The sequence below is a fragment of the Magallana gigas genome, chromosome 7, assembly GCF_963853765.1.
Source record: "Magallana gigas chromosome 7, xbMagGiga1.1, whole genome shotgun sequence".
Lineage (NCBI taxonomy): Eukaryota > Metazoa > Mollusca > Bivalvia > Ostreida > Ostreidae > Magallana > Magallana gigas.
The window spans coordinates 35,068,396-35,082,909 of NC_088859.1; the positions used below are offsets into that span (position 1 = coordinate 35,068,396).

General features: G+C 33.0%; 1 protein-coding gene across 3 annotated transcripts in view; it reads left to right on the plus strand.

Moving 5' to 3' along the window:
- The window catches only part of LOC105335969 (transient receptor potential cation channel subfamily M member-like 2), a 29,777-nt gene extending 17,517 nt beyond the window's left edge, over nt 1-12,260 (plus strand). For all 3 annotated transcript variants that reach the window (XM_066065788.1, XM_066065790.1, XM_066065789.1), the window contains 11 exons: nt 53-152; nt 587-812; nt 2,000-2,344; nt 2,527-2,670; nt 3,370-3,624; nt 4,740-4,914; nt 5,596-5,764; nt 7,281-7,480; nt 9,411-9,543; nt 9,636-9,773; nt 10,605-12,260. In XM_066065788.1, the coding sequence (XP_065921860.1) occupies nt 53-152; nt 587-812; nt 2,000-2,344; nt 2,527-2,670; nt 3,370-3,624; nt 4,740-4,914; nt 5,596-5,764; nt 7,281-7,480; nt 9,411-9,543; nt 9,636-9,773; nt 10,605-10,779 (2,060 nt within the window). In that variant the 3' untranslated portion in view covers nt 10,780-12,260. The remainder of the gene's footprint in view (nt 1-52; nt 153-586; nt 813-1,999; nt 2,345-2,526; nt 2,671-3,369; nt 3,625-4,739; nt 4,915-5,595; nt 5,765-7,280; nt 7,481-9,410; nt 9,544-9,635; nt 9,774-10,604) is intronic.
- Nucleotides 12,261-14,514: the final 2,254 nt, after the last annotated feature.

Here is a 14,514-nt window from a genome sequence, read left to right on the forward strand (position 1 = left end):
AAAAATCAAAGCCTATTGTCTCATCAATATTACATGTATCTCCATCCTTTAGGAGCTGCTTTGTTTGCTAGTTGTTTGCTGCAGAATTTGTCTAAAGTGGCTGATGATGAAGAAGAGATAGAACTCAGTCTTACATTGGAACAAAACTCTTCGTAAGTTCAGAGATAATTAATTTTTGGGTCACCTGAGTCACCTAGGTGAGCTATTGCCATTATAGAAATAGTGCCTGTTTTGGAGGGTAAAAGTTGAAATTGACACTTTAATAAAACCATTGTCAACCGACGCGAAGTTAAATTAATCTTGCTCAAATTAAAGCAAAAGAATGCTTGTAAGTTGGGGATTTGCAATTAGTTAAATTAACTGGTAAATTTCAAACTCATAGGGTAAGGTCATAGCAAAGTGTTCATCTTATTGTCCATAATTTAAGCACGGCCCTTTGAGATGGTCAGCATCTCAAACTATGTCTTGTCATGAATAAGGAAACAGTCATTTGTACTTATTTAAACTTATCATTTGTTAAAAGAAATACATTTATTGATCTTGGCTCCTTATATTGTATTTGCTATACTGGTCTGACTGATTTCAGAGAGTTTGAGAAGCTGGCCTCAGAGATCCTTAGCATTTGCTGCCTACAGAACCGCTACTTGTCCCACCAGTTGTTGGTCAGGGAACTAAGTGAGTTTGGCAACACCACCCTTTTTTGCCTGGCTGACGAAAACAACTTGATGGACTTCATGGGCCAGACCTGTTGTCAGACCAAGCTTAATGCCATCTGGAAAGGACACATGGCCCTGTACACCTCCAGTATAAAGGTAACACTTCACTGCATTTCTATTATAACTAGTGTTTTCATATTTTTATACCCCCGCAAACAAAGTTTTTTTTTGGGGGGGGGGGGGGGCATATAGGAATTACCTTATTCGTCCATCTGTCTGTCTATGCAAAATTCGTTTCCAGTCCATATCTTTCTTATGGAGAGACATTGCGAGTTCTTACTTCACACAAAGATTGCTTATGACCTGAGGATGTGTCATGACTTTGACCCAGGGTCATTTGGGCAAGGTCAAGGTCACTGGCAGAAAAAGTCCAAAATTCTTGTCCGGTCTATATCTTTCTTATGGAGAAACATTGGAAGTTCATATTCAAACAAAGATTGCTTATGACTTGATGGTGTGTCATGACATTGACCCAAGGTCATCTGGGCAAGGTCAAGGGCACTGGCAGAAAAAGTGCATATTTCATGTCCAGTCAATATTTTTTTATGGGGAGACATTGGAAGTTCTTACTTCACATGACCTGATGGTGTGTCATGACCTTGACACAAGGTCATTTTGACAAGTTCAAAGTCATTGTTTAAAAAATGCTTAATTCTTATATGTGTCATGTCTTGCATGAATGGAAATGATTTAAAGGTAAAATTTGATACAAAGCTTGCTTGCTTGTGTAAGGTGAAATTAAATCAATTGTAACATTTTTATCCCTGCCTGCCCCACTGAAAATGGCCCGCTCAGATGTATTTTATCTTTTTTTGAAGAAAAAAAATGTGTGGAAATTTTTTTTTGGTAAAAGTATCAAGCTCGGTATACCATAAATTCAAACATTTAATGGCTGCTTGACATGTGGATAATCGTGTTTGATATCATAAGAATAATTGTGTTTGATATCATACGGATACAAATGTCTTCATGCATCAACAGTTACCGTAAGTTGAAATAAAATGAAATTTAAAGAATAGAAATTGATTTGTGTTCTCATATTAGCATAAGTAATTTAATAAAAAAAAAAATAGAGCAGTTGTTACTGATAGAAAATGGATGGTTAAATAGATAGCATCCATCAGTTTCTACAATTATAGCAAACTACTTGAGTTATGATTTTTTCGTAGCGGGGGGTATCAATTGTGAGCTTGCTCACAGTACCTCTAGTTAAGTTCAGTAGACTCTGACTTTGTTTATTGAATTATCATAGAGCCATTTTTAATTCCTTCATTTGTTTTCAGATTGTGGCATCCATATTAATACCTTTCCTCATACCTGCCGTAAAATTTGTGGACAAGAAAGCGATACGTGATGGATATGATGATCTAGCACCTCTTCATTCCACTGAAGAGGATTTAAAGATGGAAGAAGACGACCTTACTGTGGGCAAAGACAGCCCTGAGAAGTTAACAAGTTCAAATGGAAAGGTGGCTCCTATTCAAGATTCCAAAAAAAAGATCCTCACGAAAAAGTTTAAGACTGTCACCCTGTTTGGAGGTGGTCATGATGAGAGTGGGGGCTTGAACCTTTTCCGTGCCATTTTTTTCTTTTACACTGCACCAGTAACAAAGTTTACAACAGCAATGGTAATTTATTACTTCAATTGTACAACAACAAAATTATTTGACCATATTCTTATTTAGTTGTTTATATGATTTGTAATTACAGAGACTTGAAAACATGTCCTTGCGTTAAAATTTAAAGCAGCTGTATTTTGTAACCTTTAAAGTTTTTTTTTTAAGATGACAGATATTTTTTCTTTATACAGTTTGCCAACATTGTGTTTCTGGGGATGTTTTCCTTCTTTGTTTTGACTGACCTGCATCCCATTGGTGAGAATGGTGCCCCCTCCCTTGTGGAGATCTTCTCATGGATATACACAATCACGAGTGCAATAGAAGAAATCAGACAGGTAAAATGTAAAAAGCAGTCAGATATATTTGCATAAACAACTGTACGGTATATACATTTACTGTATCAGGGTTGGGCAGTAACTTTTCTCTACACTAGTCCAGTCGGACTAGTGCCTGTTTACTTTATATAGTTTGCAGGCAATTTTATTTGTCCATCAAAAATTCGATCAAAGTACATTTGAATTCTTTGTCTCCACATTCCAGCAATTAAATAAATATGTACAAAAAGCAAGACAAAATCAAGTGGACTTGAACCTTACAATCACAAACTGTAGCCACAGTTTTGAAATTCATAATTGAACCAACTAAGCCACATGTATGCTTGTAGAAGATACTCAAGTGAAAGCAATGTGTCAGATTAAATCTTGACCTTTGAAGTATTTATTATAAACTTTTTACTAGATCAAACATACTTAAAAGGCACAGATTAATTTTGTTAATCAAACTTACACTAAAATGTTGAACCCTGTGTATATTTATTCATTATTACTTGTAAATTAATCTGTTTGATTTAAAATCACTATATTTGTATTGTAATACTTCATGTTTTATCATTATCTTTGCGATCATAAAAAGTGTGTTTTTATGTACTTTAAATATTGCTTGATAGTTTTGTCTAGAAGGCACTTTTATGTGTCTCGATCAGTTTATGTGGCTATACTGATGCTATAGTGTCTCCATTTTATTTTCTGGTGTAGGTTTTAACCAGGGATCAGCGGTCCGTGTGGTACAAGATTCGGAGCTGGTATGGCAGCGTGTGGAACCGCTTTGACTTCCTGATGTACCTTTTCTTTTTTACCTCGGTCATTCTGCGACTTTCGCTGTATGGGGAGGACTTTATCTGGGCCCGCATGCTGTACAGCTTGACATTGGGAATGTATTTCATCCGCTTCATGCACTTTTTCTATGCAGAGAAAAATATTGGGCCTAAAGTCATTATGATCTCTAGAATGGTAAGATTTTGCAGTGTTATGAAATGAATGTAAGTAAACGCAGAACATTATTTCCTCAAGATACAAAGTCTAAGGAACATGTGATGAACTTAAGGTGGTATGGGACACCTGATACTGTGGTTTCATTAATATTCAAGGGTATCAATTTTCGTGGATGAAGTGAAAATCACAGTTTCGTGGATACGTAAATTCTTGGTTAATGACCCTATCAATACAAAATGTTAATAAAAATTGCACTTCGATGAACATTTAATTTCGTGGATCAACTAAACAACGAAAATTGGTATTCAACGAATATTGATGTAACCACAGTATATTATAATCCAAACCAAATTTTACAATATTTGCACAAAAAAATTTTTTTGGAAAGGTAAAAATTACAAAAAGCCCCAGCAGGATTCGAATTCATGACTTACAGATTTGTAGTTAACACTCTAACCCATTGTGCTAAGCTGCTTTTGAACAATTTTGAGAAAGATTAGGTTTATGAAATTAAACTTGATTTTGTTGTTTATTTTGATCGGACAATACGTCACAATATGGAGGTGTTCCATACTTCCTTAAAGATTCTTTTTGTAGGTTGAGTGAAAAAAAAAATGTTCTCTAGAAAAAGTTTGAATTAAAATCTCACAAAGGTCACAGGTGATATTTTTCATTGTCGCGCGACGGAGAATAACAGGAAAACAGCAACATTTAGTGCAATGATATAATATTCAAAATATTCTACAAATTTTCATTATCCTTGAATTTTGGTGTCTTGTGATTTTGTGAAAGAGGTAAAGGAGAATTGGTACATTTTGCATACCGCCGGTACATATCACATGTACCATATTCAGTTAAAATTTAGCCTTTAATTAAATATCAACACAAGAGTACAGCCAAATTCGTTATCTCGAACTAGATTGGACTGTTTTAAAACTTCAAGATATCAAAGTATTCAAGATATGGAGGGTAAAATAAGGGGTTGGGACTTAAAATCACCTCAATAATCCATTGTATTCAAGATATCAGTGTTCGAGATTTCAAAGTTCAACTGTATTTGGTTTCTGCTTTTTTAAGGTCCATATACCTAGTCATGTGTGGTGACTTATAAAGACTATGTATTATTTTTGCAGTTGACTGATCTAATGTTTTTCCTGTTGATCCTGCTGGTGTTTATCCTGAGTTTTGGGGTAGCTTATCAGGCCAACTTGTACCCCAACGCTCCCCAACAGTGGACAGTTCTGAAGGATGTGTTGTACCACCCATACTGGCAGATGTATGGAGAACTGTTCCTGGAAAATAAAGAAGGTGCTTTGATTATTCTTATGATTTATTGAATACACTTTGATAGTTCCAAAAGAATTGAAGTTGTCTTTTACAAGAGATGCTGTCTTTAATATGCTGCTTTTACAAAAAGTGCAGTGTTAGAATGTAAATAGACCATGATTTTAAATTGAATAATCAGGATAAAAATTTAAATTAAAACTATTGTTTGGATTTCTGAATGCCTGGTACAATTACTGCTGTTCTATATCTCTTGCCTATCAGTTACTTTGCATATTAAAAAATTATCCAGTTTTCTTTTTAAAGAGAGACCTTTTTAAAAATATTCATTTAGTGATATACTGTAAACATATTAAATGTATATTTACGGTGTACGACATTTGGTGGAATATAGTTTTTAAACAAGTTGTCGTGGATTTGAATTAGCGTATTCCTGAATGTGACAGTTCTTGTACCGGTACATACATGCATGGCATTTAGCGATGTTCTCGATTTAGTGGAAGCTGCATTCCGCCAAAAGCACTAAAAAGAATATACAGCCGAATGTAATATGCTGACAGTAATCGAACAGTATTTCATTTCTATATAAGCAGATGATATACAGAATTACTTGTAGTCAAAGTGAAGTGTTTGCCTGAAATGAAAAAACAAAAACAGAGTATTGCATTGTGAGGGTATACCTTAGTGTTTGTGTTTGTGTTGTAGGTAATGACCCATCAGAGGAAGCAGGGACCTGTACAAATAACGAGACGCTCTGGAGGTCGGGGGAGATGGACCGTTGTCCCGAGAAAAATGCAATGGTTGTTTTGTTGATGGTGACATACATGCTATTGACCAATATTCTTCTAGTCAACCTGCTGATTGCTATGTTCAGGTAAGCTTTCAAATGTACAAGACATGTACTTATAATTTAGTACACTTTTTACATTAAAAAGAATTTAAATAAATTTATGGTGTAAAATGTGTGTATGCAAAATAATATTAGATATGGGTTGTTATTATTTTTAAAATAAAACTTTTTAATTTATATATTGATGTATAATTATACCTCTGCGATGAAGAAGTTTGGGATATACTGTTATACCCTTGTGTTTCTGTCTGTCCATTACAAAGAACTCTATATGATATGAGTCAAATTTGGCCCCTGTAGTTCGCCATTTTATAAAGTGTTTCAGGTACAGGAAATTGTTTTGTTATTTTTTAGAGGAGTTGATAAAAGATATATTTTTCACCTATTTATTTGCACTCACTGGCATTATATGACATTAAAAGTGACAATGATTTTATAATTCCATTAAAATCAGTCAAAAATTGACATTTACTTTATCTTTTTTCGAATGGGAAATATGGAGTGACACTTTGGAAAAGGAAAACTTTTTTGGTCACATATTAGCCTTGGATAGATAGTACATCTCTGATGAAAATATTTTGTTTGTTCAAGCATGCGCTCAGTGTTTTCTGAAAGAAAAACTGCTTGAAAACAAGCCGTACTTTGTTAAATTACCGGTATGTTAAAATGGCAAAAATGGCAGGAAAAGGTTAACTTTATGATACCGTATTTCTAAATTTTGGGCTCTTGAAACAAAAATGAAATAAAAAAAAACAACTTTTCATGTATATTTGTACAAAGAAAACAAAGAATATTGCATTGAAATGATGATTTTCATTTTAGGGGGCCATCTTAGGCTCAAATTATATATAGTCCTCTCTGTTACATTTTTCTTAGCAATTGTTCATTGCGGAAGCTTTTTAAAATTTTAACACACTCTTTGTTTAGGTATGTCATATGGTGGAATTTATTTTGTTTCAATGGCATGTAAAGTTCTTGTTAAATGATGACTGTTTATAATTAACCTAAATTTTCAAATATTTTTTCATCAAAGATTCCTCAGAAATTATTAATTGCAGTTAAGTGAAATGTTAACACACTCTGTGTGTAGGCATGCCTTATGGTTGGATCTCTGTTTCACCAAGTGGACATAAACTTCTTTTAAATGTTGTATATTCTTGTATGTCATATATGTATGTGTATTGATACATGGGTTAAAGATTTCAGTGCTCCTACCTATAAGCATTTTTCAAGTAAATGAGGAAAAAAAATAATGTGGTTCAACATTTATTTTATGTATATAATTCTGAAGATTAACATGTAGCAATTGACCATTTTAAACAACTGATTTATACTGCACTTTATTAATATACATGTACATGTATGTACATAAACAGACCTTTAAGTTAGTTTTTAAAAAAAATTGTTATAATGAATGCAATTTACTAACAGGTTTAAGCATGATGGGTGAATTTTTAAATAGAACAACATCAATAGTTGAAATGTTCTTTAATTTGTGTGAAATATGTGGCTCAGCCTGTTTTTTTTTGCCTTTTGACAGTGACACATTCCAGAAAGTCCAGGATAACTCTGAGAAGGTATGGAGGTTCCACAGGTTCTCCCTGGTCTACGAGTACTATGAGAGACCCGCACTCTTTCCACCATTGATCATACTGAATCACATGTACCGTGCCATCAGGTGGCTGATCGTGCGGTGTAGCAAATGCTGCAACGATGGAATACACACCAGAAACAGCTTTAGTAAGTCTTGATTGTGTCTTAAAGCTAAACACGACTTGTAAAAGGCATTTTCCACCAATTTCTCTTCGACTGCCACTATTCCGTCAACCTTTCGTTAAAGCCACTTATTTCTTAACAACTAAGTCTTAGTATTTTGCTGCACAGGCCTCACTGTTGCTGATCATTATATTACTTGCTCAGGGTGAAATTATCAAATTTTAACCTCTGTTCCAAGCCAAGTGAAATGCAACATCAAATATTCCAGTCGGTTCAAATTATAAACAGACAAAATGTATTTAAAACTAGGATTTAAAAATGCACAATCCTAGTCTAAGTCAATATGAGTAATACAATAGGTTGGCCATAAGTTCCAGGTATATGATATATGCAATCAAGTGTGATGAAATATTTGTTTACATACATATGCTGGTACTTACATTGTATGTGCTGGTTTCTGAGGTAGAATTGCTTTAGACTTACCTTTTCATGAGTCGTGTTCAGCTATATATGATAGATTAAAATTGTCACAGCCCTTAATGTAATTTTTTTTATTAGGCAATTGGTTAAAGACTCTTTGAAGTTTTTAATTGTTTTGCAGAGCATTTTAATGGGATTAAGACTCTTTGAAGTTTTCAATTGTTTTGCATAGTATTTTAATGGGTTTACAAAATTAATGAATGTTTTTCCATATAGATGTATTTAAGAAAGGTCAGATATTCCGTTTTTTTAATTTTATTTTTCCTGTGTGATTTCATTATAATTTACCTGTACATCATTCATTTTGCATGTACTTATATCCCATTAGTACAAGTAGTATGTATGTTATTTGTTTTTCCATGTATATAAGTTACTTGTAATATTTTGATGCACTGCAACACGAAGGAACCCTCAAGTAGCTTCACCTCTGTATCAATACATGTACTGTACAATACTTCACTTCCCCTAAACAAACCTGCTTGGTCAAATACTAGCTGTTTTTGAGTTGACTGCACTAATATGTACATGTATACACTACATTTTTGGGAGGCAAATAAATTACAGTGATTTAATATTTATTTTCTGTTCATTTTTGAATGATTTATTGATGAAAATATTAAGAAAGTTACATTAGATACTACTCATTAGAGTAATATGATTTGAATAATTCAGAAATCCTTGTTTGATAAAGGAGGCAAAACTAACATTAGGTACCTCTCTACTTACAGACCACAAGATGGCTATCTAAATGTTTTGTTAAATTGTTCGTATCCACTGATTTGGTTGATTATTGTCATAGCTCAGTGGTTGGCCTTGTGAACGGGCGATAATGAGTTTGAATCTGCCTGGGAGTTTTTGTTTACATTAACAAAATTAAATTTTTGAAAATATAATTTTTTATGCAAAATTGCACAATTTTGGGCTATTTGACTTGTATACTTCTTATCCATTATGCTATCTATCATAATCAAGTAATTTTTTGCTGATTTGGGACACTATTTCAAGGTGTAGTGAACCACCTTAAAGATAACTTTGGCTTCAAAGCAAAAGCAATTGCACACGGCTGTGTTTTACTGGTACCTATATAGCTGTTCAGTTGGTGTTGTTGTATAGAATTGGTACTCATGCAGTCTTAAAGTACTTTTGAATTAAGCCTTAACTTCTTTTGAAATATAAGACTGGGTACCGATTCTGTAGTTAGATTATTCCCAATTATTATTGGTGCTTTCATTTTTCAAAATTACACCATTGTTCTCTGTCTCCAATGACAGGTGATGGAGATCTACTGTAGAACTCTCTAGCGTGATATTTTCTTAGAACATTGAATAGTCATGAAATGTTGTTAAACCTCCTAGCATAGCATTGGTACATGTACATTAGCATTGATAAGATACCAATGCTTTAATTGATATGTTTTGTATTGTGTGTACTCTGTATTGTGTGAATCTGTGTATTGGAGCATTAATTGTTTCAGAACTGAAGCTGAGTGAGAAGGACCTGAATAGACTGTCTCTGTTTGAGCGTGGGGCGATGGAGGAGTACATGCACTCTGTGTTTTCCCTAGAAAACGACAAGATAGACAAGAAAATACAAACAACGTCTGAAAGGTATACTCTACTCTTCATTGACAGATAGTAGTGATCTGTGCAAAACATGTATTCACTGAATTTCGCTTTCATTGATTTTCGTTGATTTACAGACTGGACAGAATAATTCAGGAACTGGATAACATTAAAGACAACGTAATGGTCAAGGAGAGATCATTTGGTATGGAGGCTCCGAATACTGCAAGGTCAACATCTATATCGAACATCGACACGGAGGTCTACTCATCCAGGTAATTCAGTACTGGGTCATTATACCTAAAAGGTTGTAAGCTGGAGTGAAACATCCTGTACACTTTGTGAAAGCTTTCTCTAATATCTTAGATAAATAGGATATTGAAAAAAAATGTCTCATTATCAACCTTTTTCCCTCTATATTCTTACTGCTCAGGAAGATATGAAAATTAATGCTCTCTTAGATTTGCTATTTCAAAAATATACTTTGATACACTGTGTGAATGTTGGTTGAAGAGAAGTTTATGCATTTTGTTTAGCATCACATTTAAAATACATGTATATTAGCACCAGAAGATGTAGATTTCAGTAGGGGCCTCACATTTATATAAAGCATTCAATCTTGGACAATATTATAGAATATCGAGCTTTTATACTTTAAATAGTCCTGATTAACTGAAGACTAAGATAAAGTGGGTTTTTTTTCCTGTCTATGGTTATATACGAACTTCATTCTTCTGAAACATACCAGTAGGACCTAAATAAACTTAGTTCTACTCAAAATTGCCATTCATATTCGTGTATATTCAACCACTGATCTATCTTATCTGTCAAATATTCTGAGATAAAAGACGTACATTTTCATCATCCTTTTGTTTGTGATTGATTTTTAATCAACCAACAAATTGGGTTCACACAACTATATTGTTAATACATGTATGTTTTAGATTCCTTTTTCTAATCCCAAAAATATCTTCTTTGATAGTACATGTACCGTACATGCATTTTTGTTTTAAAAGAAACATCTTGATTTCACTAACCCTTGAATTGTCAGTTTCATTGTCACACATAGAACATTTTTATATTATTTTTGTACATTTCTTAAACAGGAAAACTCATTCGCAGTTAGAGGTGGAAATGGACCAGTTGTCAAACTTTGTAAGAGAAAACATGCTTGCCCTGAATTCATCTGTACTTCGCTTGGAGAAACTGGTTGTGGCATCCACAAGACAACAAAAACAGCAGCAAACTCTGGACATCACCCACGTGCAGTCAGAGATCTGATCTTATATGGTTGTTGTAAGGAGATAACTCTGATTTATCTGTGATATATTAAACTGTATCAGGGTGTCTTTTAACCCGACTAAACTGGAATTCAGCCAAATTTCATCTTTTCTTCACACACTCTCAGCATCAGTTCGCAGAAACAAGAATATTGCTTTCACACAATTTTTCAGGAACTAAACATGTAGTTAAGTTTAATATTGATTTGTCTTGCCACTTGGCAAGATGTGATTCTCCTTGTAGTGATGGCAGATTCATATTTGTGAGCTGTTACTGTAGAACTGGTTAACTAGTACATGTACAAATGTACATTGTAAAATAATATTTTATGTGCATTGAACTTGAATTTAGCCTTCCGACATTGATGAGTGTGCCTTATGCATATTTTTATTTCAACCATATTATTCTATTCTTTTTCCGTCACTATTTCAGTAATTTGTGATCCTCTTTAGCAAGTTTGTAGAGAGAGAGAGAGAGAGAGAGAGAGAGAGAGAGAGAGAGAGAGAGAGAGAGAGAGAGTAATAAGCAGAGTGTGAATATTATTCATTCATATAAACTTTAAAAATATAGTGACTTCAACTTTCAGCTCACTTTTAAAAATATAGTGATTTCAACTTTCAGCTCACTTAACCAAAGTAACTGAGATATTAACGTTGGAGAGACCATGGTTTAAATGTACATGTATGTAGATCTTACAATGGAAATGTTATTTCTTATACTTTTAAATTTATTGATATAATTTTATTACATTTTATAAGTCCTTTTTATTTTGCATATTTATTCATGACAACTTTTCTAATGTTATTTATCTGTGATACAACTGTACATGATTTTTATTTAGATTTAGAAGGTTTTGATCAGATTGCTTGCATATCACAAGTAATTTTATTTCTACTTTTTTAAAAGGGATATCAAATTTTTAAAAAGTGAGAATGTTCATTGGTTGTATTTGTTTATTTATATGTACATGTTTATTTTTGAAAATGAATACAGCGATACTCATCTACTTTCTTGATGATATTATCAATTATTAAAATGATCTACTCAGGGTACATGTACAAAGTACTTGTTTGAATTTCATAAAAGGAAATGTTGCATCATCATTTCGCTTTCAGTGATAAAAAAAAAGTGAGGATTTTTTCCTTCAAGTTTTTTATTCTCCACTATTTTTCATGTGTTAATAATTTCGTTTTTTAACATTAGTAGAAAACGTGTGGATAAGTTATGCGTTTGACTAATTTTTGAAAAAATTTATTGTCACAATTTAATAAAACAGATTGATGGAATGTGCTCTTTGATCATGATCTTGATTATTAATGTTCCACTGAGCACTACCTCAAAAACAATGTACCAATACTTCTGGTCCGTCCATTTTACTAGAAACATCCTTTATATGAGATTCTAACATATGTTGTATTTTGTTGATTATATACACATTCTTATAATCTTTGCTTGTCTCGTAATAAACTTTTAAACTTGAATTTGCTTTGTTTTTTGTGATGTGAATTTGTTGAATGTAATAGGTAGTCAAATACAATAGTTTATGAACATGGAAATGTTGTAATGTTGCAAAGTTATTTTTAATGATACAGTCATGCATTTCTTATTGGGTTTTAAGAAGTACAGAAAAAATGTACATGCACTAGAAATGCTATATAAAGAAAAACCTTTCCTATTACATACATGTCCCTTGATTTACAATAACATGAAAAATTAATGTATTTAAATCTATCATAAAATGTGACGAAAAGTGTGTGCAGATATCAGTCAGCCTATGCATTGTTTGTCTGCTCTATTGGGCACAAACATGGGTCGTTAGCACTTGGTACAAATGTTGGCTACAACACGAACTATGTTGGAACTTTGACCCATGCATTTATATGATTGTAGAAGGTCAAGGTCACAACTTCATTTGAAGAAAAATACGAATCTTACCGATTACCAAGTCATTTGATGAGTTTTTGGACCATATCTCATCATTAGCCATATTGGTATACATTTAAACAATAAAATGCTTTCTATGATGATTCATGTGGGATATGAAGGTGGCAACATTGCAGAAAAAATGTAAATTTTTTCTGCAATGATCGCTACCTTCATAACCCACATGAATCATCATAGAAAGCATTTTATTGTTTCTATTTACATCTTTCTTTTAATAAATTGATAAGGAAAAGTTAGTAAATTTCACTAAATTACTGTTGATGTACATAAGTACATTAGCTAAAAGAGCCAAATCGTCTCCTGTAAGACTTTGAGTCTGACATCATCATGATTATTTCAAGCAGTCTGTGCTGTAATTTTCTTAGATCGCTGTAGGCTTTGACCAATCGATAAACAGGGCGTGTCAATTTCACTCCTGTCAGTTTCTTATCAATTTCAGCCGCTGTAGATTTCGACCAGTCCGGCTGTTTCTATAGAGCTATGAATTAACTACCGGTATAAGTTTCCGTAAGAAATAGAGGAAATAATACTTGGTAGATGTAAATATAAAATTGTAAACACTTCAGGCTTAATTTCTGTAACCATCCATCATCTAAACAGGAGAAACTAGTTACCTGGTACTTTAACGTACGTAAAGGCAGAACATCTCTCTAATAAGAGAGATAGCTTGTGTAGAAAGTAATCTCACATTGTTTCTGTTAACTTACAATTATTAAAGCATGTAGCAACAAATGGGCAGTGCTGGGCCACGTACAATTTATGTTGGAAGCAACATTTATTTTTTATTCACATATAGAAAATTGAAATGTGAACAGAACGAACTGAACCCCAGGCAACTTTTACAAGAAATTACAAGAAATTGATTACATTGATCAAACTTTTATGAGGCATAATTTATACCCCCCCCCCCCCGATAATTTTTTTTCAATGGATGTTTGGATGAATAATTTTTATTTCTCTTTATTAGCTGGTTCACAGAGGAAAAACGTGATTAAAGGACAATTGCAAACTTTAGAATTACGGTAGTTAGCATCATTTGAAACTAATAACATTTCAAATGTATGTAAAATTGTATGGGTTTTCTATTCTCAGAGAGCACGACTGGGAAAGCAAATTTTAAAATAAAAACATCTGATTCACATTTTCTTCAATACTAGATTAATATATAAACCTATATTTAAATCACATACCAATTACTGGAAAATCTTTCATTTGACCCCCTTCTTGTGTTTTAACAGATTGCTCTGGTTTACATTTTAGCATTACAAAACATACGGATCCAATCATCATATCTTTTAACAAGAGGTCCATGACCCCCATCACTCACCTGAGCAATAGTTCTTGTATCATTGTTTTTCGAAATGTGTAAATATGAAACTTTTTAGGCTCAGCATTAAAAACTCTCTTATATTCCATGATTTGACAATAAATTAAACAACATAGAAAAAAGCTTACTTTTTTGGACATCATAATGCAAGAAGCATCGACTGACCTGAATCTTTATTATCTTGGACCCAAATGTATTAAAGATAACAAAATTGTAAAATAAACTACCAGTATACAGAATTATATGTAAAAAGTGAACGGTGACTGTGACCTTAATTTGAGAATATGAAGATGTAAGGATGTTTATACATAGTAAAATACTGCAACTTAAAAAAAACATAGCATTGCATTTCTTGAGATAAAATTTTTTAATGTTTTTCCAATATACTTCTATGTTTAACTTTGAACCTGTCTTGGGGGAGATATTGGTCTGATGGTCTAGGTTTTAACAATTTAGAATCCACT